The sequence below is a fragment of the Harpia harpyja genome, chromosome 15 (genome assembly GCF_026419915.1).
Source record: "Harpia harpyja isolate bHarHar1 chromosome 15, bHarHar1 primary haplotype, whole genome shotgun sequence".
Classification (NCBI taxonomy): Eukaryota; Metazoa; Chordata; class Aves; order Accipitriformes; family Accipitridae; genus Harpia; species Harpia harpyja.
In genome coordinates, this window is record NC_068954.1 from 31,391,641 (window position 1) to 31,416,852 (window position 25,212).

General features: G+C 61.3%; 1 protein-coding gene across 8 annotated transcripts in view; it reads left to right on the forward strand.

Annotated features, from left to right (window-relative positions):
- The window catches only part of LRP1 (LDL receptor related protein 1), a 91,525-nt gene that overhangs the window by 61,526 nt on the left and 4,787 nt on the right, over positions 1 to 25,212 (forward strand). For 5 of the 8 annotated variants that reach the window (XM_052810108.1, XM_052810111.1, XM_052810115.1 and 2 more), the window contains 46 exons: positions 175 to 303; positions 1,961 to 2,092; positions 2,347 to 2,481; positions 2,568 to 2,697; positions 3,292 to 3,418; positions 3,710 to 3,861; positions 4,031 to 4,155; positions 4,424 to 4,795; positions 6,051 to 6,240; positions 6,664 to 6,868; positions 7,095 to 7,287; positions 7,745 to 7,870; positions 7,968 to 8,096; positions 8,580 to 8,699; positions 9,394 to 9,507; positions 9,959 to 10,108; positions 10,407 to 10,541; positions 11,078 to 11,194; positions 11,439 to 11,567; positions 12,048 to 12,170; positions 12,615 to 12,755; positions 12,841 to 13,028; positions 13,297 to 13,480; positions 13,705 to 13,790; positions 14,159 to 14,278; positions 14,667 to 14,854; positions 15,114 to 15,319; positions 15,499 to 15,687; positions 15,914 to 16,062; positions 16,567 to 16,660; positions 17,113 to 17,229; positions 17,340 to 17,459; positions 18,003 to 18,125; positions 18,510 to 18,635; positions 18,903 to 19,019; positions 20,953 to 21,059; positions 21,271 to 21,403; positions 21,670 to 21,789; positions 22,331 to 22,453; positions 22,724 to 22,867; positions 22,960 to 23,094; positions 23,361 to 23,480; positions 23,804 to 24,075; positions 24,167 to 24,345; positions 24,633 to 24,739; positions 24,964 to 25,080. In XM_052810108.1, the coding sequence (XP_052666068.1) occupies positions 175 to 303; positions 1,961 to 2,092; positions 2,347 to 2,481; positions 2,568 to 2,697; positions 3,292 to 3,418; positions 3,710 to 3,861; positions 4,031 to 4,155; positions 4,424 to 4,795; positions 6,051 to 6,240; positions 6,664 to 6,868; positions 7,095 to 7,287; positions 7,745 to 7,870; positions 7,968 to 8,096; positions 8,580 to 8,699; positions 9,394 to 9,507; positions 9,959 to 10,108; positions 10,407 to 10,541; positions 11,078 to 11,194; positions 11,439 to 11,567; positions 12,048 to 12,170; positions 12,615 to 12,755; positions 12,841 to 13,028; positions 13,297 to 13,480; positions 13,705 to 13,790; positions 14,159 to 14,278; positions 14,667 to 14,854; positions 15,114 to 15,319; positions 15,499 to 15,687; positions 15,914 to 16,062; positions 16,567 to 16,660; positions 17,113 to 17,229; positions 17,340 to 17,459; positions 18,003 to 18,125; positions 18,510 to 18,635; positions 18,903 to 19,019; positions 20,953 to 21,059; positions 21,271 to 21,403; positions 21,670 to 21,789; positions 22,331 to 22,453; positions 22,724 to 22,867; positions 22,960 to 23,094; positions 23,361 to 23,480; positions 23,804 to 24,075; positions 24,167 to 24,345; positions 24,633 to 24,739; positions 24,964 to 25,080 (6,738 nt within the window). Of the gene's footprint in view, positions 1 to 174; positions 304 to 1,960; positions 2,093 to 2,346; positions 2,482 to 2,567; positions 2,698 to 3,291; positions 3,419 to 3,709; positions 3,862 to 4,030; positions 4,156 to 4,423; positions 4,796 to 6,050; positions 6,241 to 6,663; positions 6,869 to 7,094; positions 7,288 to 7,744; positions 7,871 to 7,967; positions 8,097 to 8,579; positions 8,700 to 9,393; positions 9,508 to 9,958; positions 10,109 to 10,406; positions 10,542 to 11,077; positions 11,195 to 11,438; positions 11,568 to 12,047; positions 12,171 to 12,614; positions 12,756 to 12,840; positions 13,029 to 13,296; positions 13,481 to 13,704; positions 13,791 to 14,158; positions 14,279 to 14,666; positions 14,855 to 15,113; positions 15,320 to 15,498; positions 15,688 to 15,913; positions 16,063 to 16,566; positions 16,661 to 17,112; positions 17,230 to 17,339; positions 17,460 to 18,002; positions 18,126 to 18,509; positions 18,636 to 18,902; positions 19,020 to 20,952; positions 21,060 to 21,270; positions 21,404 to 21,669; positions 21,790 to 22,330; positions 22,454 to 22,723; positions 22,868 to 22,959; positions 23,095 to 23,360; positions 23,482 to 23,803; positions 24,076 to 24,166; positions 24,346 to 24,632; positions 24,740 to 24,963; positions 25,081 to 25,212 lie in introns of those variants that run through there. The other 3 variants (XM_052810109.1, XM_052810112.1, XR_008238541.1) reach the window with 2 other exon arrangements.

The window sequence follows — 25,212 nt, forward strand, 5'->3', positions numbered from 1 at the left end:
GCCCTTGCCCCTCGCACCAGGTCCCTGCCGGCTGGCACAGAGCACCCGCGTCTCGTGCAGCTGCCATGAGTGGTGCTGGCCCCGGCTGCCCCAGCCTCTCCCCAGGCACCCACGGCCCTGGCAGGCGTGCCCTGGCCCCCGGCTGCCCCTCACCTCCCCTTCTCTCCACTGCAGCTGGAACCAACCCCTGCAGCCTAAATAACGGTGACTGCTCGCAGCTCTGTCTCCCCACTTCCGAGACCTCCCGATCCTGCATGTGCACCGCGGGCTACAGCCTGAAGAGCGGGCAGCAGTCCTGCGAAGGTGAGCATGCGTGTCCCCATCCCCTCGCCCCCTCGGGGCAGAGAGACCCCGCAACTTTCCCCGGACCATGCCTGCTGCGTGCTGCAGCTCTGCCTATGCCGCGCGGTGTCGCGCGGCCGAGCCAGGCGTGAGCGCTGGCGTGGTGTGCGGGGGCCTGGTAACTGCTCGCTCTGGCTGTGTGCGGGCTCATCCTGACCGCCCCGTGCCTCCCTGCTCCCAGCAGTGCTGCGGAGGGATGCTGAGGGCCAGAGGGACACCAAGGGTGGTCGGGAGGGGCTGTGGGCTCGGGCCGCAGCGAGACCCTCGCGTGGGCTGTCCCTGCGAGGGGTCGGCAGCAATGAGTGTGGGCAGCACTGCCCGGGCACCAAGAACTCTGGGTTTAGCAGGAGGAGGGCAGCAGGACTTGCATGGTGGGAGCCCTCAAAAGAGAAGTGAAACCCTTGCTGTGGGCAGCGGGTTTGGGTCACTGATTTGCCGCAATCGCTGGGGACAGGGCTGGGCAGCCGGCGCAGCATTTGCTCTGCAGATCCCCAGTCCCTGCCCAGTTTGCCACCATCTCCCTCAGGAGGGAAGAGTCCCCCCACTCCTCGGTCACTGCCAGGGCCTCTCAAAGGCTGTTTGTGTGCAAAATGTTCTTGGTGTTTTTGGAGGGGTCTGGCAGAGCTGCTGCACCATCTGGGTCAGGGCAGGGACTGAATAACAAGCGCTGCCCTGACCCAGATGCAGCGCAGAGCCTTTGCCAATGCTCGGGGGCGGAGGCAGCTCTGGAAAGAGGCCTCGCTCGTGCCTCCCCTATGCCCTGGCGTGGGTCAGGGCCCCTTGAACAGGCAACTCCAGGGCTTCCAGCCTCCAGGGAGGTCCGGGCAGGACCTGCTCGAATGCAGAGCCGAGCAGGGAAGGGCTTTGTGGCTGTTCCCTGGGTTCCTGCCCCAGCCATCAGCAACCTCGTCCCTGACTATGTCCGTGCTCGGTTTAGAGTGGGTTGTTCCCTGCCCTTTTTCCACAAGGTTTGCTATTCTTTCCCCCGCCCAGTGTGGTGATGAAAGCCATCCCATCCTGATCACGGAGGAGTTTTCTCCGTATGGTCATCCTGGTCAATCCCCTCTCGTGCGGAGACCCATGTGAAGCAGGGGCATCCCTCCCTCCATGAGAAACCACGGTGCTGCAAAGCTTTCAAAGCATGCCACGCGCATGCTGCCCATGTAAACACGTCACCCTGCAACTGCAGCACCGTGGGCAGGATCAGGCACTCGGTGTCCGGCAGGACTGCCTCCCCTGCCACCTCCCCAGCTGCTGCGGAGCTGCTGCTCGCACTGCCAGCCCACGTCTCGCATGCGTCAGCCTTGGAGTCAGCCGAGAGGTGGGCGTAGGGGCTGCCTGTGTAGGGATGCTTCATGCAGCCGCACAGCCTGCCAGCACGTCCAGCCAGCGCAGTTCAACCCTGCCCTGCCAGTCCCTTTTGTCCTGGGCCATCTGCCGAGGCCGGGGACTCGTGGTACTGCTCTCATGGCAGGGTCGAGCCCTCCCACCAGCCCTGCCAGGCTTGCGCTCCTCCATGGAGCTGCTGTTGCAGTTTTCCACGAGTTGTGGCTGTCCGTTGAAAGGACAGCGTGTGGTTTGTGGGATGCGTCTGACTGTCCCTGCATCTGTGTTGCAGGTGTTGGCTCCTTCCTCCTGTATTCGGTCCACGAGGGGATCCGTGGCATTCCCCTGGACCCCAATGACAAGTCAGATGCTCTCGTGCCTGTGTCGGGGACCTCTCTGGCGGTGGGGATCGACTTCCATGCAGGTGACGCAGGAGCTGGGAACTGGACAACAGGGCTGGAGAGACTGGGGAGGGGGAGCGCGAGGGAGACCATCACCAGACCCTCCTTTGGCAGTGCTCTGCCCTAGGACATCTCCCCTGGGCAGCTCCGGGTGAGGGAGGGTTTCAGGTTCCCATGCCAGGGGCTTGGGGTGCAGCTCAGCCCAGGTCTGTGCAGCCCTTGGAGTGACCCAGAGACGGTCGCTGACACCCTCTCTCCTGCCTGTGGCCCCTCTTAGAGAATGACACAATTTACTGGGTGGACATGGGTCTGAGCACCATTAGCCGGGCCAAGCGGGACCAGACGTGGCGGGAGGATGTGGTCACCAATGGCATTGGCCGCGTGGAGGGCATCGCCGTGGACTGGATTGCTGGTGAGACAGAGCTCTGGAGCGGGGAGGAGCGGGTGGGCAGTCGGGGAGCGCAGCTCACGTGGGTGTTCACCGTCCCCTCTCTGCAGGAAACATCTACTGGACAGACCAGGGCTTCGATGTCATCGAGGTGGCCAGACTAAACGGGTCCTTCCGCTACGTGGTCATCTCGCAGGGGCTGGACAAACCACGGGCCATCACAGTCCATCCAGAGAAGGGGTGAGACACCGCACAAAGCTGCTCGGAGAGGGCCATCAACTGGGGGCTGGGCACGTACCAGAGACCCCCGGCACCCTCCCAGAAGAGCCGTGTAGTTTGCACGCAGTAGAGAAGGACTCCTAGGTCTCCTGCCACACCAAGGAATAGGCCCCTGGTGTCCAAACCAGCTGTGTTTAACTGCCCTTTCACTGATGGGCTGAGCTTCGTGGGAGCTTCCCGTGACTTCGTGGGTCCCAGCACCTCAGAAAATCCAAGTGGAGCCTCCCCAGACCGGCTCCAGTTTTGGACAGAGTCACAGGGAGAGGAGAGTTGTTTGGATCCAGGGAAGGATGGAGAACAGCACCTTATGTGCCTGGCACATGGGCTGGTTTCTGCGCAGCATCCAGCTGCAATGCAGGGCTCCTTTCCCCAGCTGCAGCGTGGTCTGCAAGCATGCAGCGGTCAGGAGGCTGGCAGATCACCAGGGGTCTGGACTGAGGCCCTGGTGTGGAGTGATGAGGGGGAGAGGTGTTTGTCCTCTGCTCCAGTGGCCAAAATGCCCAAGGATGCTGCTTCTGGCCAGCCCTGTGGTCATGTCCCTGCTGTCCCCTGCAGGTATCTCTTCTGGACGGAGTGGGGGCAGTATCCCCGCATCGAACGGTCACGCCTGGATGGGACCGAGCGGATGGTGCTGGTGAACGTCAGCATCAGTTGGCCCAATGGGATATCCGTTGACTACGAGGTACAGCTGCCGGCTGGGACGATGGTGCCGCCCTGGGGCCTGGCAGGGAGTGTGCCAGTCCCAGGCGTCCCTGCAGCCATGCCCCTGCTGATGGGGCCTCTGGGGGACATGGCTGCCCTCCCCAGGGCTCTGGAGTCTCCTCTCCAGTGCAGGGAGGGTTGTACAGGGTGGTCATCTTCTGAACCCTTTCTGGACCTTTCTGCCAGACGTGGTGGGAGGTGCGGAGGGTGCCTTAGTGCCACCCCAGGGCGCTGCTCCATTGCTGACTGGGATGCTTTCTCATCGCCTCAGGATGGGAAGCTTTACTGGTGCGATGCGCGGACAGACAAGATTGAACGAATCGACCTGGAGACAGGTGAAAACCGAGAGGTCGTCCTGTCCAGCAACAACATGGACATGTTCTCAGTGTCGGTCTTCGAGGAGTACATTTACTGGAGCGATAGGTATGGTGCCCGAGGGGTCTGGCAGTGCCGGGGTGCCCCGGGCACCAGCTGTGCGGGAGGATGGGGGGAGCTGGCGGGTGCTATGGGGAAGGTGGCGGAGCTGGGTCCTGCCGCAGGGTGCTGCTGGGGTGAGCCCTGCGTCGGTTGCTCAGGGATTGTCCTTTCTTAGGACTCATGCAAATGGCTCCATCAAAAGAGGCAACAAGGACAACGCCACCGAGTCAGTGTCCCTGCGGACAGGGATCGGCGTGCAGCTCAAGGACATCAAAGTCTTCAACCGGGCCAGGCAGAAGGGTGCGTCCAGGAACAGGGTGCCAGCCCCTCGTGCAGTGCTGCTGACGGCCGCCCAGGCTGGGCTCCCATGGCAGACAGATGCGGGGAGGGGGATAGAAACAAACGGGCCACTGTGTCCTCATCAAAGAACCGTGTTGCACCATGGGCTGAGCCCATTTCTTCACCCGCTTCCTCTGGGAGCGGGGAGAGGTGAAAAGCGGCTGAGCAGGAGCATCCTCCTACACAGAGCCTGCCCAGTCCCTTGAACAATCCCCCCTTTCCTCCCCAGGCACCAACATCTGTGCCCAGAGCAATGGGGGCTGCCAGCAGCTCTGCCTGTTCCGGGGCAGCGGGCAGAGGACGTGCGCCTGTGCCCACGGCATGCTGTCCGAGGACGGGGTGAGCTGCCGGGACTACGATGGCTACCTGCTGTATTCGGAGCGCACCATCCTCAAGAGCATCCACCTGTCGGACGAGAACAACCTCAACGCGCCCATCAAACCCTTCGAGGACGCAGAGCACATGAAGAATGTCATTGCCCTGGCCTTTGACTACCGCTACGGCTCCAAGGGCAGCAACCGCATATTCTACAGCGACATCCACTTCGGCAACATCCAGCAGATCAACGATGATGGCACAGGGCGCAAGACCATCGTGGAGAGTGAGTGTTACAGGGCTCCATACTCATGCATCTGCCCTAAGACCCCTCTTTTCTGTTCTCCCCTACCACCTCTTCCTGAATTCCCTCCTTCCTCACCCAAGGGCTTTTTTTCCTTTTCTTGGTTAACTTTTTTTGGTGTTTTCGAGAGGTGTTTTGAGTGGCAGCTGTTAAGGTTTCAGCTGTGAGCTTTCTACCAGAGCCTCTGGAAGAGGCGGCAGCTTGTGGTAGGGGATGCAAGTGTCAGGAGCAGTCTGTAGAGCTTGCTCTGGCAAGGAGAGTGTATCACGAGGCTCAGGCATGCATGTGGGTATGCATTGCTCTAGAAACAAGGCACTGCAGCAAACTTGGGATCTGCTCTGTGTTTGCATTTGACTTCCAAGACAGACCTGTTGAGCCTGAGCAAACCTTGCCACACCTGGCCCTGTTTTCAACCTCCAGCTCTTGGTTTGCACTTGGTTGGTTTTATTGGCTCCTACGGCAGGTGAAAAGACCACGTCTATTGCTCTGCGTCACTAGGGAGCACCTCCAGCAAGAGTTATAGATGTGCTCGCTAATGAGTGTATTTATATTTGGCACTTGGGATAGCTGTTATCACTGAGATCAGGAGAGCAGGGCCCATCTCTCATAGCCGGTTCATTAAACCTTTTGCTGATCCTTAACGAGGGAGAAGGATGGGTGTATGGTTCAAGTTCCTGGCCTGGGAGCTGGAGGGAAGGTCTCCCTGGTTGGCCACGTGTCTTCATCTTGTCACTTTGTGCCTCTGGGCCTCAGCTCTCCCCGGGCAGAGGGAAACCCTTCCCAGCACCGCTGCTGCAGGGACAGGGAGACCCGGAGCAATGCCCAGCCAGTGCAGGGGAGATGATCGGAGCAGGAGCTTGAAAGCCAAGTTCAAGTCCTCATTTTGTCATAGGTGAACATCACTCGGCCTTCCTGCAAGGAAGTGTCATTACCTGGTTGGTGGCAGAGGTCTGCCCAGGAGACCCCTAAAGTTTCCTCGGGTCTCAGCTCACACGTCAGCACAGACACTAGCCCAGCCCTGCTGAGTCCCCTCAGGTGCTGCCATACTGGCACAGTGTTAGCAAGCAAGCAACCCTCTGAGGGATTTTTTGGGAGTGTAATTAAAAGCAGTAACTTAAGGCTGCCAAAGAAGCCACGTCCAAGTGTCCACGGTCAGCACTGGCTGTGCAGAGTGAGCTGGGCAGCCGTGCAGGAGCACAGGCTGGACGCGACCTTTGCCTGTCCTCCCCTCCTGCAGACGTGGGCTCGGTGGAGGGGCTGGCATACCACCGCGGCTGGGACACGCTGTACTGGACAAGCTACACCACCTCCACCATCACCCGCCACACCGTGGACCAGAGCCGCCTGGGGGCTTTTGAGAGGGAGACGGTGATCACCATGTCGGGGGACGATCACCCCCGGGCCTTTGTGCTGGACGAGTGCCAGAAGTGAGTGGCCGTCGGTGGTCCAGCCAGCTTGCCCAGGGGTCCACGTGGTCCCAGGGCCAGCGTCCAGGCGGACACCCCTCCACTGAGGAGGAAGCACTGGTTCCCAGCACAGAGTATTGGACCCCAGGGAGGAAAGGCCCTGTGACCCCCCCCCCTCCCCACACACCCTTCAGCACCCCAAAGCAAAGACAGAATACCCGTCCCATCCTCTTCTCTGGCCGGCTGGTACCATGGGGTACCATGTTTCCCAGCTGGCTGCGGTGGCCTCATTCATCCCCTTCCCACCCCTTTTTATGCGGGAACAATGTCCCATCCATCCCAAAGTCCCTGGAAGCCCCACAGCAGCAGAGGGGTGGGCTGAGCCAACATGTATACGGCAGAGAGCTGGGGTTGCAAAGGCATCACATGTGTCTCCCCTTCCAGCTTGATGTTCTGGACCAACTGGAATGAGCAGCACCCCAGCATCATGCGTGCCACCCTCTCTGGTGCCAACGTCCTCATCATCATTGACCAGGACATACGGACACCCAATGGGCTGGCTATTGACCACAAGGCTGAGAAGATCTACTTCTCTGATGCCACGCTGGACAAAATCGAACGCTGTGAATACGATGGCTCCCACCGCCATGTGAGTCTAGACCTGGCCCCAGCAGCAGAGATGGGGAGGAGAGTGGCGAGTGGCGAAACTGGGGCTGAACTTTGTCAGAGGACAGCAGAGCTCTTCCTGGGGCACAGGGAGAGTCAGGCCTTCCCCTCAGGCAGACACAGGGGGACACGCTGCATTTGGGGTCGTGCTGGGGGCTGTGTCCCACAGCCAGGTTCCCTTGTGCTCATGGTTTGCCAATGTCCGGCAGGTGATCCTGAAATCAGAGCCCGTGCACCCCTTTGGCCTGGCTGTCTACGGCGATTACATCTTCTGGACGGACTGGGTGCGCAGGGCTGTGCAACGAGCCAACAAGTACGTGGGCACTGACATGAAGCTTCTGCGTGTTGACATCCCCCAGCAGCCCATGGGCATCATTGCCGTGGCCAACGACACCGACAGCTGTAAGGACACTCCGTACCCCCCCCATCACCCGCAGCCTCGCCACCATGGGCCCCTGCTCCCCTGCCTCTGCCAGACCTCTGCCCGCTCTCTCAGGTGGCTCAGCCCCCTGCCAGACAGCGCTGCTCTTCCACCCTGCCTGCAGGCCAGGGGAAGGGGGAACCTGTCCCACCATCCTTCCTGGCCTGTCATTGTCCCTTCGGGACCCTCACGCCAAGGCCTGTCCATCTCCAAACCCTGTGCAGGCTGAAGAGAGAGAGAGTTTGCCCCATTTGTGCTCTTCCCAGGACATCCTCCTTGCAAGATCTTGGGAGACTGGATGCCCCTAACCCCATGCATCCCCCGTAGCCCCATCTGAAGAGCCTGGCGTGGAATGCCTACTTCTCTCCCCAGCAGGGAGGACAAAGGGAAGGGACTGCTGAGACTGTCCTTGGCGTAAATGCTCTCCATCTCTCCTAGGTGAGCTGTCCCCATGCAGGGTGAACAACGGCGGCTGTCAGGATCTCTGCCTGCTCACGCCCAAAGGACACGTCAACTGCTCCTGCCGTGGCGAGCGCGTCCTGCAGGAGGATTTCACCTGCAAAGGTGGAGGGGAAGTGGAAGCGGGAGCTGACGGGGATGGGAAGGGGAGGAGAGGCCAGTTTCAGCCTGGCAGAGCTGACGTTCCCCGTGCCCTCCCCAGCCCTGAATTCCACCTGCAATGTGCATGATGAGTTTGAGTGTGGGAACGGTGACTGCATTGACTTCAGCCGGACCTGCGATGGCGTGGTCCACTGCAAGGACAAGTCGGATGAGAAGCAGTCCTACTGCAGTAAGGTTCCTCCTCTTGCTGCTTTGCTCAAACACACACACGCACCCCATGGGCATGCACAGGCACCCTGCTCAATCTGTCAGCTCTGTTCGGCAAAGGGAGCCAGGACTCCTGGGTGTCTTCTCGTATCGCTCAAGTGCTCGCAGTCCCTTTCGCCCTCCAAAGATGGGCTCAGCCAAGCCTTAGGGGCTCCAGACCTTTTCCAGTTTTGGGGGGCAGGCTGGAGAGTGGGACACCTTGAGCTGACCTGGTGGGGGCTGCGGCACCCTCCCTCTAACACCAACCCTCACTTCTCAGCCAGGAGGGGTCTCTGCTGGGCAAAGGCCAAGCTTAACCCTGCGGTGTTGGCAGCACAGCACAAGGGAGCCTGTTTCCTAATCCTGCCTCTGTAGTTTCTTCCCCTGCTGAAGCGTCCCTGAGGAGCTGAGACACCCGGGGGCACCAGCCCTGCCCTCGCGCTCACCTCCTCCTCCTCCCTCACAGGCAGCCGCAAGTGCAAGAAGGGTTACCTGCACTGCATGAACGGGCGCTGCATCGCCAGCCGCTACTGGTGCAATGGCGTGGATGACTGCGGGGACAACTCGGACGAAGTGCCATGTAACAGTAAGCAGGCTGGCTGGCTCCCGGCCAGCCCTTGCCAGGGCTCAGTCAGCTGTCTGGGACAGGGACAGAGGGTTCGGGAAAGAGTTACCTTCAGCTTGACAGGATCAGAGCAGAGCGAGGGCTTAACAGAGAGTCAAGGTCTAAATCCTGCTTATGCTGCTTGTGCCACAGACCGCTTTGTAAAGCTCACTCCCTGACAGCTGGGAGGAAGAGCTCCCGAGCACGGCAGCACCCAGAGCCTCCCGAGAACAGTGGTTTGACAGCTAGGAGGAACACAGGGCGATGGCAAGGCGCAGTGTCGCTGCTCCTCGCGCTCCTGAGAAAAGGGCACCCAAGTGTCCCCAAGGGCAGCATCCCTTCAGAGCTGCAGGGCTGCAGGAGCCTGTCTGCTTGGTTCAGAACCGATGGGGAAGGTCAGGAGCTTCCCCGAGCCCGTCCAGGCCTGCTAGTGACAGGCCAGGTTGGGAGATGAGCGCAGGCTGCCAGGCAGGGTGTGTGAGTGGGAGAGACACCAGGTCTCAGCCGGGAGGGGACCAGAGCTGGGAGTGCAGGTTCAGGCGGTCCATAGCTGTGCTGGGCAATGGGTGTATGTGCGTGCATACGCGTCTGCAACGTGAGTGGGGGCCGTGGGGTGGCTGTACACGCTGGGTCCCCCAGCCCAGCCTCATCTGCTGTGGGGGCTTCCCCCTTGCAGAAACCAGCTGCGCTGCTACCGAGTTTCGCTGCCGAGATGGGAGCTGCATTGGGAATTCCAGCCGCTGTAACCAGTTCATCGATTGCGAGGACGCTTCGGATGAAATGAACTGCAGTGAGTGCCCCAGCTGCTGTCCCATGTTCCCTGCTGCCTCCCCAGCTCTGCCCTGCTGTAGCTCTGGAGATGCTTATGCCCTCTGCACCTACGGGCAGGGGCCTGGGTCCCTGCACCTCATTTCAGTCTTTGGCACTTGTGCTGAAGCAGGGAGGGAGAAGGGCCCTGGCTCCCGTCCCATCAGCAGAGGCCAGCCCAGGTTAGCCCAGTGGCTGGAAGCAGCCCCAGCCCATCACTGCAGCCCCCCACGCCATGCTTGGCACCTCACCACCTGACATCAGAAACGCTTAACGTGGTCCCAGCAGCTCGGGGCACGCGTGCTGCTCTGGGGAGGGAAGGGCTATCAGCAGCAGGGCGAGGGCTCGTGCTGCGTGGTGGGAGCTGGACTGAAGGGCTGTGCCACTGGCGAGCAGCACCGGTCATCTGGGGCTCCTGGTGTTGTTCCTTGCAGCTGCCACTGACTGCAGCAGCTATTTCAAGCTGGGGGTGAAGGGTACCACGTTCCAGAAGTGCGAACACACCTCTCTGTGCTACGCTCCAAGCTGGGTGTGCGATGGGGCGAATGATTGCGGAGACTACTCAGATGAGCGCAACTGCCCAGGTGAGAGCGGGGAGAGGAAAGAGGGCTCGGGCCTGGGAGAGCAGGGGCATCCCACCGACCCTCTGGCTGGGTGCTCCCCTTTGGGGTCTGTTTGGAGGGTGGATGGTTTGTTTGCACACCAGGACCACCATCCTTTGCCTGCACAGCTCCTGCACAAAGGGTGCTGCAGCACGCTGATTGATAGAGGATCACAGAGGGCTTTTGGGGAGAAATCCTTTGGAGTCAGGCAGTTTTGGGTTGGGAGGAAGCAGGACGCGTCCGCACCACCACTCTTACTGATGTTTCCTTCACAAACCAGGCGGGAGGAAACCCAAGTGTCCAGCTAATTACTTTGCCTGCCCAAGCGGGAGGTGCATCCCGATGACTTGGACCTGCGACAAAGAGGATGACTGCGAGAACGGAGAAGACGAGACTCACTGCAGTGAGCGGCAGGGTGGGGAGAGCAAGGGACTCCAGGGTGATAGCATGGGGTGGCAAGCGCAGCTGTGCTAGAGGGGAGGCAGGACCCTCTCCTCTCTCTGACATCCATTTGCCAAGGACCAGACTCCAGATTCTTCCCCCTCAGTGGTCTTATTCCAAATGCTTGGGCTTTTAACTGTGGCCAATGCAGATGTCCGTGTGCATGTTTGCTCAGCACATGCATGAGTGTCCATGATCATTTTGAAGGTGGCCAGTTACGGCTCAGTTGAGCTATGTTTTTAGTTCCAACCTCCCTGAACAAACCCCAAACGGTACTCAGGAACTGGGGAACCTCCCCAGCTCCAGAGCAGGGAACCCCACACCAGTCCTACAGCTGCAGTGCCCATCAGCGTGGCGTGTAGGCACTGCCAGGTCTGCGTGAGCAGTAGCCCCAGCACCACCCTGGGCTCCAGCCCTGGAGCCCATCTGGCCCAGCCTGGCTGTGCTCTGCTGCCATGTCCTTCCTCCCACATCACCCTAGCTCTGACTCCTCCTCTCCTCCTCTCCCAGACAAGTTCTGCTACCCTGTGCAGTTTGAGTGCAACAACCACCGCTGCATCTCCAAGCTCTGGGTGTGTGACGGGGCAGACGACTGCGGCGATGGCTCTGATGAGGACAGCCGCTGCCGTGAGTCTGCTCCAGCCCCTGCTCTGACCCCTCTCCATCCCTACCTGTGCTGCTGCTCCGTCTCTGTGTATTCCTGCCTCCGCCCATCCCTACTCCCACCCTTCCTTTCCTGTGCTGTGGTCCTCACTGCTCTCCTGGGTTCTGTATCTTGGGGCCCCCCCGAGACGTGGGGGCACATAGCCCGAGAGTGCCAGTTCTCCAGCAGTGGGGTGACTGGCCTTTTTCCTGCTTCTCCCTTCCCCAGGGCTGACCACCTGCAGCTCAGGATCCTTCCAGTGCCCAGGCACCTATGTGTGTGTGCCAGAGCGCTGGCTCTGTGATGGAGACAAGGACTGTGCGGATGGAGCCGATGAGACCCTCGCTGCCGGCTGCTGTGAGTCCCCAGAGGGCTGGGTGCACGGCAGGGCCAGGGGCTGGAGAGGAGCGGAGTGTAGTGCAAGGCAGAGCTGCCTGGGGGGGGGGCTAGCCCCACTCCCCAGGGTCCCCGTCAGTAGCAGACGGGATGCCTCGTCCCGGCAACTTCCCCACCAGGCTTGCAGGAGGAGACTGCAGTGCTGTGGTCACAGCAGACCTGGACACAGAGATGTTTGGGTGCCTTTCCCTGACTGCGAAGAGAGGAGAAGCATCATCCCACAGAGCAATAGCCAAAGGCACCACATTGCCCGGGTGCTGTTCACAGCCACAGGACGAGGGCACAGGGCTGGGCTCAGGCTGGGGGTGAAGGAGTGGGTGTCCCTGCCCGGACTGGGCTGTGCCTCAGCTCTTGTCCCCAGCGCCCCAAGACAAAGGGCTCAGGAGGCAGGCAGGAGAGCACACGGTCTGGTGGGGGGCTGACAGCGATGCCTCATTGCAGTGTACAACAACACATGTGACGAGCGGGAGTTCATGTGCGGAAACCGCCAGTGCATTCCCAAGCACTTCGTCTGCGACCATGACGATGACTGCGGCGACGGCTCGGACGAGTCCCCAGAGTGTGGTGGGTGTCCGTGGGACCGGGGAGGACAGCAAGGGCCGTATCTCCTTTTGCAGTGGCCCTGGCAGCCACACTGGGTCTCCTGGGCTGAGACAGGACCCTGGAAGGGTTTTCTTCATCCAGAAGGAAGGGGTTTGACATGAGAGCAGGGTGAGGGGGAACCAGGAGAGGGAGTGGGAGGGGTTCGGTGCCAGAGAGCCACAGAAGAGCTGTCCCAGCCCCTGCTGCAGGGTGTCTGACTTGGCACAGAGCAGTTTTGGAGAGATCCAAACCCGCATTTGCTGCCTCCTTGACCCCTGCGGTGCAGCCCTGTCCCAAGGTGGGCTGTAGGAACGTTTGGGCACCTGTGCCACGGCTCCGCGCAGCCCAGCAGCTGCGGTGCCCCTGTCGCTGCTGATGAGCTCGGGAAGGTGGGCCATGCCGTCTGAGCCTGCCGCCCTCCTGCAGAGTATCCCACCTGTGGTCCCCACGAGTTCCGCTGTGCCAACGGCCGGTGCCTCAGCAACAGGCAGTGGGAATGCGACGGCGAGTTTGACTGCCACGACCACTCGGACGAGGCGCCCAAGAACCCGCGCTGCACCAGCCCAGGTACCTGCGGGGGCCACAGCTGGGGACTGGGGCTGCCCCACTGCCTCACGCTGACCAGTGCCACCTCGTGTCTGCCCCGCTGCAGAGAACAAGTGCAACGACTCCTTCTTCCTCTGCAAGAACGGGAAGTGCATCCCTGAGGCACTGCTTTGTGACAACAACAACGACTGCACGGACGGCTCGGACGAGCTCAACTGCTTCATCAACGAGTGTCTCAACAAGAAGCTGAGCGGCTGTTCCCAGGAGTGCGAGGACCTCAAGATCGGATACAAGGTAGGGGCCCGCAGGCTGGGAGGGTCGGCTGGAGGGATGCTCTCCTGCTCCCTTCCTCTTCCACAGACTCTTAGTGTGAGGGTTGCTTCTGTCCTGCGCCAGCTGGGCGAGGGATGCACACACAGGCACTTTTGGCCCATGCTTGTGTGTGCTTCTCTTGCGTCTGCAAGCTGTCTGTGCCTGTGCCCGCTTGTCCCATGGTGATGCCTGTCACGTCCCAGCATGTGGGCCCTGGATATTTCTAACAGCTCTGGGTTGCCTCCTGCAGTGTAGATGCCGTCCCGGGTTCCGGCTGAAGGACGACGGGAAGACGTGCATTGACATCGACGAGTGCTCCACCACCTACCCCTGCAGCCAGAAGTGCATCAACACTCTGGGGAGCTACAAGTGCCTGTGCATAGAGGGCTACAAGCTCAAACCTGACAACCCCACCAGCTGTAAAGCTGTCACAGGTGAGAGCCAAGAGCAGACTCGGAGGCAGGGGTGCTCTTCTGGCAACGATGTGATGCTGCTGGCATTGGAGTCCGTCACGGTGCTCCGCAAGGCGAAGTAGCTGCACCTGGCTCACGAAGGAGAGCTGGGAAGCAGTGGGGAAGGGGAGGGTGGCAGGTCCGCAGGGGATCTGTCCATGTCCCAGTGGTGCTTCCCTGACACATCTCGTGGTTTCCCTGTGCAGATGAAGAGCCCTTCCTCATCTTTGCCAACCGGTACTACCTGAGAAAGCTCAACCTGGATGGCTCCAACTACACGCTGCTCAAGCAGGTAAGGGGGGAGCTGGGAGCAGGAGGGGGCACCGGCCGCACATGGCTGGGGGTTCGGGGTTGGAGAGGGGCCCTGCAGGGCACGAGACCTGCCAGCCTGGGAGTTTGGGCTCTTGGCTTCCCAGGCGGATGGTAGATCCTGTATAAACCACAGCTCTCACTATGAGTATACAGGAGGTCCCATGTAAACAGTAGCTCTTTGGTAGCAGACCATAAGGTAGGGGCTGCATAACAGTTATCTGTAGGTGCTTTTAACTTCTATCCTGCAGGGAGTAGGAGTTGAGGCTGGGGGCTCACTGGTCTTTGTAAAGCCCCCGTGACCCTGTGCTACCAGGTGAGGCTGTTTCAATGCTTCTCTCTTCCTCCCAGGGGCTGAACAATGCGGTGGCTCTGGATTTTGACTATCGGGAGCAGATGATCTACTGGACAGATGTCACCACGCAGGGCAGCATGATCCGCCGCATGCACATCAACGGGAGCAACGTGCAGGTGGGGGGACTGAGCCAGCCCCTTGGGCCCCCCCGGTCCAGGCAGCTGGTCCTCGCCCACCTCCTGCACAGAGGGGCTGCCTGGAGGAGCCCAGACTGGCACCAGGGTCACCAGGAAAGAGGGCACAAGCCCAGGTGGGGGGTCATCATGGGGCTCAGGGCATCAGCCCAGGTTGCTATGGGGATGTTTTGCAGCACCATCCTGATCAGAGGTGGGCTCCGTGCTGCCCACGGGCAAAGAGGGTTGGTGGAAGAGAGGAGTGAGAAAAGGGAGCTGGGCAGTCCTGTGTGCAGGGCTGACGTGCCGGGGAAGGGGGACGTTGTCATCCCTGACCAAGGCAGGATCTGGTTCTCCCTGTCCAGCCCCAACATCTGTTTTCTCCCAACAGGTTCTTCACCGCACCGGCCTCAGCAACCCTGACGGGCTGGCTGTGGACTGGGTGGGAGGCAACCTGTACTGGTGCGACAAAGGTCGGGACACCATTGAAGTGTCGAAGCTCAATGGCGCCTACCGCACCGTGCTGGTGAACTCGGGCCTGCGTGAGCCCCGGGCGCTGGTGGTGGATGTGCAGAATGGGTGAGAGCCTGGGGGACCTGGACCTTCCCCTCTACACAGGGAGGGGGCTGGCGGCCCCTCTGCCATCTTGCCATAGTCCTGGAGGCTGGGAGATGGGACGAGGCCTTCCCTCCTCACCTCCGGGACACCTGGCTGCTTCTCCCTGCCCTGCACCCAGGCGCCCAGGTGCCTTGGTTTAGCCATGTGATGGGCAGAGTGCGGCCGCTGCTGTGGCTGGGGCCAGACTCAGCCTCCCTCTGCTCTTCTGTTTCATCTCCAGTTACCTATACTGGACAGACTGGGGGGACCACTCCCTGATAGGGAAGATTGGCATGGACGGCACCAACCGCAGCGTCATCGTCGACACCAAGATAACTTGGCCCAACGGCCTCACCCTTGACTACATCAACAGCCGGATCTACTGGGCTGATGCGCGGGAGGACTACATCGAGTTTGCCAGCCTGGACGGCTCCAACCGGCACACGGGTGAGAGCACTGGGGCTCCTGGGGCACCGCCAGGCCTTTGTGGGGTGTGGGCTTTGGATCAGTCGTGGGAGCAAGAGCCAGGGCTGCTGGGTATGGTCCCCAGCTCCGGCAGCTCCTCTGTGCCTCTGACCAGAGGAAGAGGTTTGTTCCCTTTCTGAGCCACCCACTCCCGCTTGCAGTGCTGAGCCAGGACATCCCGCACATCTTTGCGCTCACCCTCTTTGAGGATTTCATTTACTGGACCGACTGGGAGACCAAGTCCATCAACCGGGCCCACAAGACTACTGGAGCTAACAAGACCCTTCTGATCAGCACACTGCACCGCCCCATGGACATCCACATCTACCACCCCTACCGCCAGCCTGATGGTGAGCCGTGGGGCCGGGGCCGAGGGGCTGGGGTGGCCCTGGCGCTGCAGAGCAGCCCTGGGTAGGAGGTCAGGGCTGGGCCCGATGTGCAAAGGGACACCAGGTTGGGCAGGGCGCGCGGGAGGGGGGTGCGTGGTGAGAAGGGTCTCGCAGCTGGGGGTTTACGTGCCGCCCTGAGGGTCCTCTGCCTTGGTCTGACTCGAAGTTGTCTCCCTGCTCTCCCCAGTTCCCAACCATCCCTGCAAGACCAACAACGCCGGCTGCAGCAACCTCTGCCTCCTCTCGCCAGGCGGGGGGCACAAGTGTGCTTGTCCTACCAACTTCTACTTGGGCAGCGATGGCAAAACCTGTGTCTCCAACTGCACGGCCAGCCAGGTAACAGCCTGCCGGCCCCTGCCTGCACCTGCCTGCACGGACATCCCCCCTGTGGCACGCGTGTGCCTGTGCTCATGTGCATGTCCCTCCTGCCGTGGTTTCACCAGGTCCCAGCTCCTCTGCTGGTGCTGGTGCCCACGCTGTGCATCTGGGTGCTGGTGTGCACACGCCTTCTCCAGGCGCGGGCAACACCTCCCTCCTGTGGCACTTCCCAGCACATACAGACTGCAGTCGTTTGGGGGTGCCCAGGGGAGCCAGAGACCTTCCGCCTCTGGAATGACCTTCTGCCTGCCCCCCTCCCTCCCTCAAACCCCAGAGGCTGCGTGGGGTGGGCTCAGCTTAAGGCTTTGCTCCAGGTCAGGACACAAGAGTGTCCTGGGGCTGCCTGGGAAGGGACAGCACGGAGATCACTGCCCTTGGCGCAGAGTTCCCTGGGGACAAAGCCTTCTGGGGTCCTCCCTCCCTGTTCTAAGCTGCCCTCACAAGCCTGTGTCTCTGTCACAGTTTGTCTGCAAGAATGACAAGTGCATCCCTTTCTGGTGGAAATGCGACACCGAGGACGACTGCGGGGACCGTTCGGATGAGCCAGAGGACTGCCGTGAGTGCTGAGTGGGGCTGACCACAGCCCACGGTGTCCCAGCACCCCGGCCGTGCTGCCCGGCTCTTGCCAGCACTACAGCATCTGTGTGCTGTCTGGAGCAGCCGGGCGCTGCTTGTGCAACTGGTCCCCCAAAGCCTTGCTGCTGCTCTGGCTTTGGGACAGCACTGCTGCTCCCTGCTCAGCTCTGGCGGAGAGGAGGGTTACCCCATTAATGGGGCTTAGAGAACAGCGGGATAACACGCTGTCCCTGCAAGGGGTATTGGTCTGTGGAGCAGAACAGCCAACTGCTGCTCTCGGAGCAGAGCTGCCCCTTCACTCTGCCAGAGCCCAGGGTTGGGTGCTGGTTGCTCAGTCCCTGATGAGGACCCCAGAGGGGAAATAGGGAGGTTAAGGTTTGCCCTGAAAATGTTCCCCGGAGCAAATGTTTCACTGTCTTACTCACCCCACAGCTGAGTTCAAATGCAGGCCGGGGCAGTTCCAGTGCTCCACTGGGATCTGCACCAACCCAGCATTCATCTGTGATGGAGACAACGACTGCCAGGATAACTCAGATGAAGCCAACTGCGGTAGGTTCTCCACCTCTCTTCATGACCCTCAAACCCCAGCAGGGCTGCAGCATCCCAGCAGAGCGGAGATGCAGCATGTCAGCTTTTGACCATGCTGCCTCCCTTCCCAGATATCCACGTCTGTCTGCCCAGCCAGTTCAAATGCACCAACACCAACCGCTGCATCCCCGGCATTTTCCGCTGCAACGGTCAGGACAACTGCGGTGACGGCGAGGATGAGAAGGACTGCCGTAAGTGGGGAACCGTTAAGCGTGTTAGGGATGAGGAGCGTGCATGGTTAGGGGTGATGAATTCAGTGCTGCATCAGATCCACGTCTTTGGGTATTGGCTTCTCTGCACGCTGGCTTCTGGGTGGTCCTGCCCCTGGGCATGGGGCTTTCTCCTTACCTCTGCCCTGCATAGACCCTCTGTCCACCGTCACCCTGCTGCCCCTACAGACACTTCTGTTTCTTAGTGGAAATGAAATCCTTAAATCCTTCATAGTGGCAAGTTCGATATTTGCCATTGATTTGCACTGAGTCTATTGCACAGCTGAGAGATCTTGTGGCTTCTGCCCTGTCTCCCTGCAGCTGGTCAAGTCTTCTGGGGCCACCACGGGGCTCCACTCCCTTCCCCTCTCACGCACGTGGTCACCAAGCATCGACAGACACTTGTTGTGGTGCCCAGAGCGTCTGCATGCCTCTCTGCTCTGTGGGCTGGTTTTTGTGGGGTGGTGGCTGGCAGACCCCTGCCTGCCCCGCTGCCTCTCCTGATTCTGCTTCTCCCTCCTGCAGCGGAGGTGACTTGTGCCCCCAACCAGTTCCAGTGCGCAATCACCAAGCGCTGCATCCCCCGTGTCTGGGTGTGCGACCGGGACAACGACTGTGTGGATGGCTCAGATGAACCTGCCAACTGCAGTAAGAAGCCTGTGTGGGGAGGAGGGGGTGGGTCTGGCCACAGCGAAACCAGGAGCTCCCCCGCAGCTGGGTCACGTCTGTGTGTGTTTGCCTGCGGGACAGCGTGTCCAGGCTCAGTCCCTGCAGGTGCTGCGGGCAGTGGGTGATGGTGGTGGTGGCTCTGCCTGGATCTGTCCCACTGAGATACTCCTCTCTCTGACTTCTCCCTGGAGAACTGCTTGAAAGGGGGGGATCTTACCCCACCCTGTTCCAAGCAGGGGTGCTGCAGTCAGCTCCAGGCTGCCAGCACAAGGTGTTCATCAGCCCTGCAGAGAAAGAAATGTGCCTGGCCCATGCTAACCCCACCTCCCCTTCTATCTGTGTCGTCTTGTTTCTCCCTGCCAGCACAAATGACGTGTGGCGTGGACGAGTTCCGGTGCAAAGACTCGGGCAGGTGCATCCCAGCGCGCTGGAAGTGTGACGGGGAGGACGACTGTGGAGACGGGTCCGATGAGCCCAAGGAGGAATGCGGTGAGCAGGGCCCGGGGCTGGGGACATGAGCCCAGAGGGCATCTTGTGCCCTCCTCAGGCTGCCCTGGTGCTGTCCGTCCCTTCCGCCTCCCCAGTGTGCCCAGGGGTGGGGGAAGTTTTGGCTGCTCCTTTTCCGAACTGCATGGGCAAGGCTGGGTCGGAGGGAGGGTGGCAGAGAGCAGCACTGCCCGCCCTGCTGGCTGGCGTGCCCATCCCTCCCCTTGCGTGGGGTCATGCTGATGTCTGTCCGTGTCTCGTCCCTCCCAGACGAACGCACCTGCGAGCCCTACCAGTTCCGCTGCAAGAACAACCGCTGCGTGCCAGGTCGCTGGCAGTGTGACTACGACAACGACTGCGGGGACAACTCAGATGAGGAGAGCTGCAGTACGTGCCGCCTTCAAGCCTTTGCTATCCTGGGAGCTGGCTGTGCAGTGGAGAGGGCAGGGGAGCAGTTCGGGTCTCTCCAGCCCCTCTGCCTGCCGGTGCTCCCAGCTATGGGGGGGAGCATCAGGCTTGCTGGGGAGCCTGGGGAGCAGCCTTCTCCCCCGGGACAGAACATGCCTGACTCCAGGTGTCTGGCTAGCCTGGTCCCACAGCCAGGGCTGGGCTGCTGGCTGTTCTGAGGAGAGGCCCCCGGTGGGACAGGTAAAAGGGAGGAGGTGACCCCGATGCCCTCCCCGGCAGGCAGCACACAGGTCCTGCACAGCCATGCTCACCCACAGGGCTCGCAGGTGCCTCATCCTGCTCGCGGTGGAGCAGCTTTGCTTTAGAGCATCACCCCGTGCTTTGGCCCCAGCCTGGCAGGCAGCACCCTTTGAAATGGTTTGGCCTGGGAAGGTGGTGGTGACACACTGAGCCTTTGGGAGGGGAGCTCTGGAATCACCTGAACCCGGGTCACAAACCTGGACCTGGACCAGCGTGCAGGAAGGCGGCTGGTCCCCAGAAGCTGTGGCAGACGATCAAGTTGCTGCCCCTTTGAGTTACTGCTTGTTAGCGGAACCGTGCCAGCACCTGCCCCACTGAGCAGCAGAGGACTGTGACCGTCCACATGGATGAGACAGTTCTTGGGGCTCTGCTGCAGGCAGGAGCCTGGTCCTGTCCCTCCAGAGGGGCCCAAGCTGCCCATGGCACGGCTCTGGGGTCTGCTGCCAGCTGCAGGGGCGCGGGCAGAGCCTGGCCCTCTTCCCACCGTGCAGCGCCCGCCCCAGGTCCCTCTGTCTCCCTGCAGCTCTCTAGGGTGCAACTTTTTTTTCTTTTCTGTTGATTTCATGTCGTGTTTTTGAGTTTGTGCCATTTCACTTCATCTTATGTTTTTCTCCATTTTCACACTGTCGTTATGGGGCGCTCAGAGGTAGGTTCCTGCCAAAATCTTTTAATTCCATGTACAGTCTCTCTAAAATAAAAGACGACAATAAATTCTAGGTGAGGGAAGAGGGGTCGGGACTGGACAACCCAGGCAGATTTACTGAGCATCAGCACCAGTATCTCCCTCCACTGGAGCCGCAGTCACGGAGGGTCTGACCCTGCTGCCTCCACTACAGGGGCCTGTGCATGGCTCATACTTGGTTCCAAAATCTGTTACCACCTTGACCCTTCCTGCTCTGGCTGGACACCCCCTGCCCCCCTCTTCCCCTACAGTCCTGTCAGCTTCCACACCGCGGCCAGGGGGGCCGCCTGCCCCCACACATCCTACACCTGGGGCCTCCCCAGGGCAATGGGGAGGGGAAGGGGCTTGAAGAGCTGTCCTGGGCGGGAGGCCGTGCTGCATGCCGTCCTCCTGCAGACAGACTTGGCACCAACGGTGCTGGTGCCGGTCCAGCAGGTGCATTGATCTGCGAGGGGGAGTCTGTCCCCGTGCCCTACAAGGCAGGGACGGGTGCTCCGGCTCTGCCAGATCTGGCCGGGGTGCTGGCGCCTTTCCTCCTGCCTGCTGCTGCCAGTGGGTCGGCAGACACGGGCAGCAGGGAGCTGTGGGACTAGTGCTGCCTTCAGTGGAGAACGTCTTGGGGGACACGTGCAGCCGGGAAGCTGCCAGAAGCGGGTCTGTGTGGCTGTAGTACCCCCTGAAAACCCCATTTCCCCGCAGGGAGCCGGGACCCCTGGAGTGGGATGGGAAGGGGGCTGGGAGGTGGTATCAACCGTGCCCCTCTCTGGTAGTTCCCCCGGCTCTGCTTGCACCCCACCCTGTCCCCAGTGCCACTGGATGTGTGTCTGTCAGCCTGTGCCCCCCCACGCTGTTGGCCAGGGAGACCTTCTGCCCTCGCAGCCCTGTCTGCTGCCCACACTCATGGGAACGCCCCGTGTTCTCTGTCCACAGCACCCCGGCCCTGCTCGGAGAGCGAGTTCTCGTGTGCCAACGGCCGCTGCATCGCCGGCAGGTGGAAGTGTGATGGGGACCACGACTGTGCGGATGGCTCTGACGAGGTATGGTACCAAAGACAGGGGCTCCCTGCCAGCACCTTCGTCTTGCCCGTGTGTGGGAGTGAGGACATGTCCCACGCAGTCTGCTTGTGCCGGTGGTCCCCCGCCACCAAGCTGGGGCTGAGAGCCTGGTCCTGGGTGTAGTCACGGGACGGGAGGCTGCCATGGCTGGAGCTGTCGCTGCTGACCGCTGTCCCTCACCCTTCCCCTGCAGAAAGACTGCACACCGCGCTGTGAGTTCGACCAGTTCCAGTGCAAGAATGGGCACTGCATCCCCATGCGCTGGCGCTGCGACGCCGATGCAGACTGCATGGACGGCACCGACGAGGAGAACTGCGGCACTGGAGGTAATGGCAGCGCTGCGTGGCTCCCTTGGGGCTGGTTGTCTTCCCCCCCATGCCCTCGTGTCTCCTGTGTCCCCACTGTGGGTGGGAGCCCTCCCCTATGTGTGTGTCAGCACTGCTCTGCCCAGCCCCAGGGCATGCACGCACACATATCTGAGCCCTAGAGAGCCCCCAGCTATGCTGGAAATTGGAATTGTGGCCCCAGACCGGTGTTTTGGCAGCCAGGCAGCACTGGCTGACATGTCTTCTCCCGCTCCGTGCTGTCACAGTTCGCACGTGTCCCCTGGACGAGTTCCAGTGCAACAACACGCTGTGCAAGCCCCTGGCCTGGAAGTGCGATGGGGAGGATGACTGTGGGGATAACTCAGATGAAAACCCCGAAGAGTGCTGTGAGTGACACCGCGTTGCCTCTCCCTGGTCCTGGCAAGGCCCCTGCCTGGCACGCGTCTGCCCGTAGGGGCAGCAGCCTGCCCTGACCACCCGCATACTGGGTGGGGGTGGCAGTCCCAGAGCTTGGGCACCGCTGCAGGTACCCGTGGGGGCTGTGGGTACCTCTGGCAGCTCCACATGTCCTCTTTAGATGGGTCCCCTCTGGGGCGGCCAGTGGGGCCAAGGGGGCAGGAGGTGGCTCCAGTTGAGAGAGTGGAGTTGCAGAAGTGCTGAGCTGGCCATGGGGCTGGCAGTGGGGAGTGGAGGCTGGGAGGGCAGGAGGCTGGGTGAGAAGAGGGCTGACCCCCGTGCAGCTGGGCCAGCAACCGGGCAATTGTCTTTGCTTCAGTCTCTGCTTTAGTCTCCGGAGCGCTCTCACCCTCGTGGGACAGGCCTCCCCGGAGCGTGGGCAGAGGCTGAGCAGCGGCTCGTGACAAGTGTGACAGCCTGGCTATGGCGTCTCCTTTCACCGTCACCGTTTGTTTCTATTTGCTGGTGCAGTGAAATTCCAGTGTCCCCCCAACAGACCGTTCCGCTGCAAGAACGACCGGGTATGTCTGTGGATCGGTCGACAGTGCGACGGCATTGACAACTGTGGAGACAACACGGATGAGAAGGACTGCGGTGAGTGGGGCTGCCCGAGGGCACTGCTCTGCGCCCAGCGTGGACAGGGCAATGGGTCGCCGCTGCCCTTCAGGCTGGTCCTCGCAGTGCCCTGGGTTTGGCCCAGGTGTTGGGATTTGCTTTGCCCACTCCTTCCCAAAACCAGGAGGCGGGTGCAGGCATCCTGGGTCCTTGCCTGGTCCCTTCCTCTGCTGTTCACACCCTGAGGCTCCCATGGGGCTGGGTGCCTGGGGACATGGAGCGTCACAGCTGCTGCCGGTGTTCCCACAGAGTCACCCACAGCCAAGCCCAAGAGCTGCAGCCAGGACAAGAACGAGTTTCTCTGCGAGAACAAGAAGTGCATCAGCGCCAACCTCCGCTGCAACTTCTTTGATGACTGTGGTGATGGCTCTGATGAGGAGTCCTGCTCCCACGGTGGGTGGGAAGCTGGGGTGTTGGGGGGGGGGTGAGGGTGGACACTGGGGAAGCCACAAAGGCACAGGTGCTGACAGCACGTCCCACCCCAGACCACAAGTCGTACGACTGTATGACCAACACCACCATGTGTGGAGACGAGGCCCAGTGCATTCAGTCGCGGTCCACCACATACTGCACTTGCCGCAGAGGCTTCCAGAAAGTGCCAGAGAAGAATTCCTGCCAAGGTACTTCCTGCCGCTGTCAGAGAGGGTTCGGGGTTGGGCTGTCGGGTTTACGGTTGGTTTTTGCCAGTAAGATGTGTCTTCATGCCTGTGGAGTGGCTGGGGCATCAGAAATGGTGTCCTTGGGGCACAAACATGGGGAATAGAGAGAGATGGGTTCTCCGAGCCCTGGGTAGTGCAGACCAGCCCCCAGAGAGGGGCTGGCCCTGGCCATGTGTGTGGGGGCACCCTCCTGGTCTCCCCCCTGACTCCCATCCCCTGCTGCCCAGACGTCAACGAGTGCCTGCGCTTTGGGACCTGCTCCCAGCTCTGCAACAACACCAAGGGCTCCCACGTCTGCAGCTGCGCCAAGAACTTCATGAAGACGGACAATATGTGCAAGGCAGAAGGTCAGGAGGGATCGGGGGCCTGCACAGATCCTGTGCATGCCCGTGCCGCCCTTCCCTCCCTGCTCAGGACCTAGCACAGGACCTAGCCGCTCTTCCCTCCCTGCTCCTCCTCCTCCTCCCCATGCACCTCTGCCCACCCTTCCTTCTGGCACTGCTGAGGGCAGGCGCTGGACTCTTGTCAGTGCCGTCAGTCTGTCCTTCCCTGGCAGAGCAAGCCCCAGGGGGGTGCCAGGCTCCCAGTGACCCCATTCCCTGCCCCACCGCGGAGCTGGGCTGGCCCCTGGCTCTTGGCCCAGCCTGCACCAACAGCTCCTCCTCCGCAGGCTCCGAGCACCAAATCCTCTACATCGCGGATGACAACAAGATCCGGAGCATGTACCCCTTCAACCCCAACTCGGCCTATGAGCCAGCCTTCCAGGGCGACGAGAATGTGCGCATCGACGCCATGGACATCTACGTCAAGGGCAACAAGATCTACTGGACCAACTGGCACACAGGCAGGATCTCGTACCGGGAGCTGCCTGCCTCTTCCAGTGCCTCCACCGCCTCCAACCGCAACCGGCGCCAGATCGACGGCGGCGTCACCCACCTGAACGTGAGCTCTGTCAGGGGCACGGCGGGAGGCACTGAGGCCGGGCTGCCAGCGTCCTCTGTCCTCACCTCTCCTGCATTTCTGCCCTTCACAGATCTCGGGGCTGAAGATGCCGCGGGGAATTGCCATCGACTGGGTTGCTGGGAACATCTACTGGACAGACTCAGGGCGGGATGTCATTGAGGTGGCGCAGATGAAAGGCGAGAATCGCAAGACGCTGATCTCGGGCATGATCGATGAGCCCCACGCCATCGTAGTCGACCCACTTAGGGGGTGAGAGACTCGAGCCCTTTCTCCCTTCCCTCTGCCCAGCCCTCGCCCCGACTCCTCTCACCAGCAAGCCCATCCACGGTGGAAGATCCCTGTGCCCCAGCATCGCTCTCTGTGTCAGCTCGAGTTGCTGTGCCTGGGAGTCAGCTGGCCCACTGGGGTCACATCAGTGACTCTAGGACGCTGCGGGGAGAACACGGGAGGGTTTCTCCGCCAATGGGGCGTTGGACTGTGCTGCTCTTCCCCTCCTTGCTCCCCTGCAGGGAATGACCTGCCTGTGTCCTTCGCAGGACTATGTACTGGTCAGACTGGGGCAATCACCCGAAGATTGAGACGGCCGCTATGGACGGGACACTGCGTGAGACCCTGGTCCAGGACAACATCCAGTGGCCAACAGGTGAACAAAGACAGGTGCCAGGAGGGGCACAAGGGGTGACAAAAGCCCTGACAGGAGGGATGTACACCCCGCTGCTGTCGGGGACGCTCAGCCTGGGAGCTCTGAGCCCCGTGGCAGGAGTGTGTCGGGGCAGCGGGGGAGCTGCTCTGCTGGTCGCTTGGTCAGGAGGGGCTCGGGGTGGGCTGGGGGCCTGTACCTCACCGGGAGGGTGTGTGTCCCCTCAGGCCTGGCCGTGGACTACCACAACGAGCGGCTGTACTGGGCCGACGCCAAGCTCTCTGTCATCGGCAGCATCAGGCTCAACGGCACCGACCCTGTCGTGGCCATCGACAACAAGAAGGGTAAGCAGTACCCGAGACCCACCAGAGCCGCAGGGAGGAGAGAGACCTGCCGGGGGGGGGAACGTCCCTGGAGTGGGGTCCCGGCACAATCCGACTCCCCAGGGCCCCTGGCCTGGGTCGTGCTGCAGGGCA